The 847-nt window shown below is 31.1% G+C and overlaps 1 protein-coding gene across 1 annotated transcript in view; it reads right to left on the bottom strand.

Annotated features, from left to right (window-relative positions):
- Positions 1–339: 339 nt before the first annotated feature.
- Positions 340–847, bottom strand: part of LOC108731851 (uncharacterized) — a 6,505-nt gene continuing 5,997 nt past the window's right edge. Inside the window, exon 3 of the mRNA XM_018462374.1 lies at positions 340–528. Within this exon, the coding sequence (XP_018317876.1) occupies positions 340–528 (189 nt within the window). The remainder of the gene's footprint in view (positions 529–847) is intronic.

Here is an 847-nt window from a genome sequence, read left to right as displayed (position 1 = left end):
ACTTATTGAAACTAGATTATAAAATATAAAAACTACATAAAACTGCATCATAAATTTTTTAAAAACTTTCCTAGTAGAATCACTTACATTAAAAAATTTACAAGCCGACAAATCTCATAGTTTTCAAAGTACAAGTTAAAATCGCAAATGACAGAGAAAGAGAAAGCTATTACTTTTATAAGAATACTTCATAAAAAACTTTTAAAATTTTTAAGAATGAATCTTAATTAAACGATATTGATTTTAACACATACACATACACGCAGTGTTTTTGAGCATTCATTGATGAAAGTTACATATTTACAAAGTTATATTTTTCCAAACCTTGGTTTTTAACCTTCATATTTTATCCTTGTCAGAGAAAGTTGGATTTTCACGAGTGTTCTGCGATTTGTAGGGATTTGACGACTTCTTCTCAATGTTGTCATCGCTCTTACAATTAGCATGTTTGCAAACAGCGTCAGATGTGGACTTGGAAGGCACAGTAATAACCTCAGTAAGCTGCATTGCCATGGCAAATCTTAGCGCCTGAAATTAAAATTACATCAACAATTAAAATTACATATATACTATATACAGGGTGAGTCATTTTAATCTATGGACCCGAATATCTTCCAAATTACGGTATCTACAAAAAAATGGTTTAGATAAAAGTTGACCAGGACAGAGGGGGTCATTTAATTGTACCATTAGTTTTGACCTTGAGGTCAATTTTGAAGGTCATTTCAAGGTCATGATGGTTTTTTTAAATGGGATACCCTATTTTTGACTGCGGATTTCGAAAGAGCGGAAAATTTTACATCAAACTTGTCTTATGAAAAAATTGTTTTTGCGACCTTGGAAAGGT

This window comes from Mycetomoellerius zeteki, unplaced genomic scaffold (genome assembly GCF_001594055.1).
Source record: "Mycetomoellerius zeteki isolate Tzet28-1 unplaced genomic scaffold, Tzet1.0 scaffold140, whole genome shotgun sequence".
In the NCBI taxonomy this organism is placed as follows: domain Eukaryota; kingdom Metazoa; phylum Arthropoda; class Insecta; order Hymenoptera; family Formicidae; genus Mycetomoellerius; species Mycetomoellerius zeteki.
This window is presented reverse-complemented; position numbering and strand designations above follow the sequence as displayed.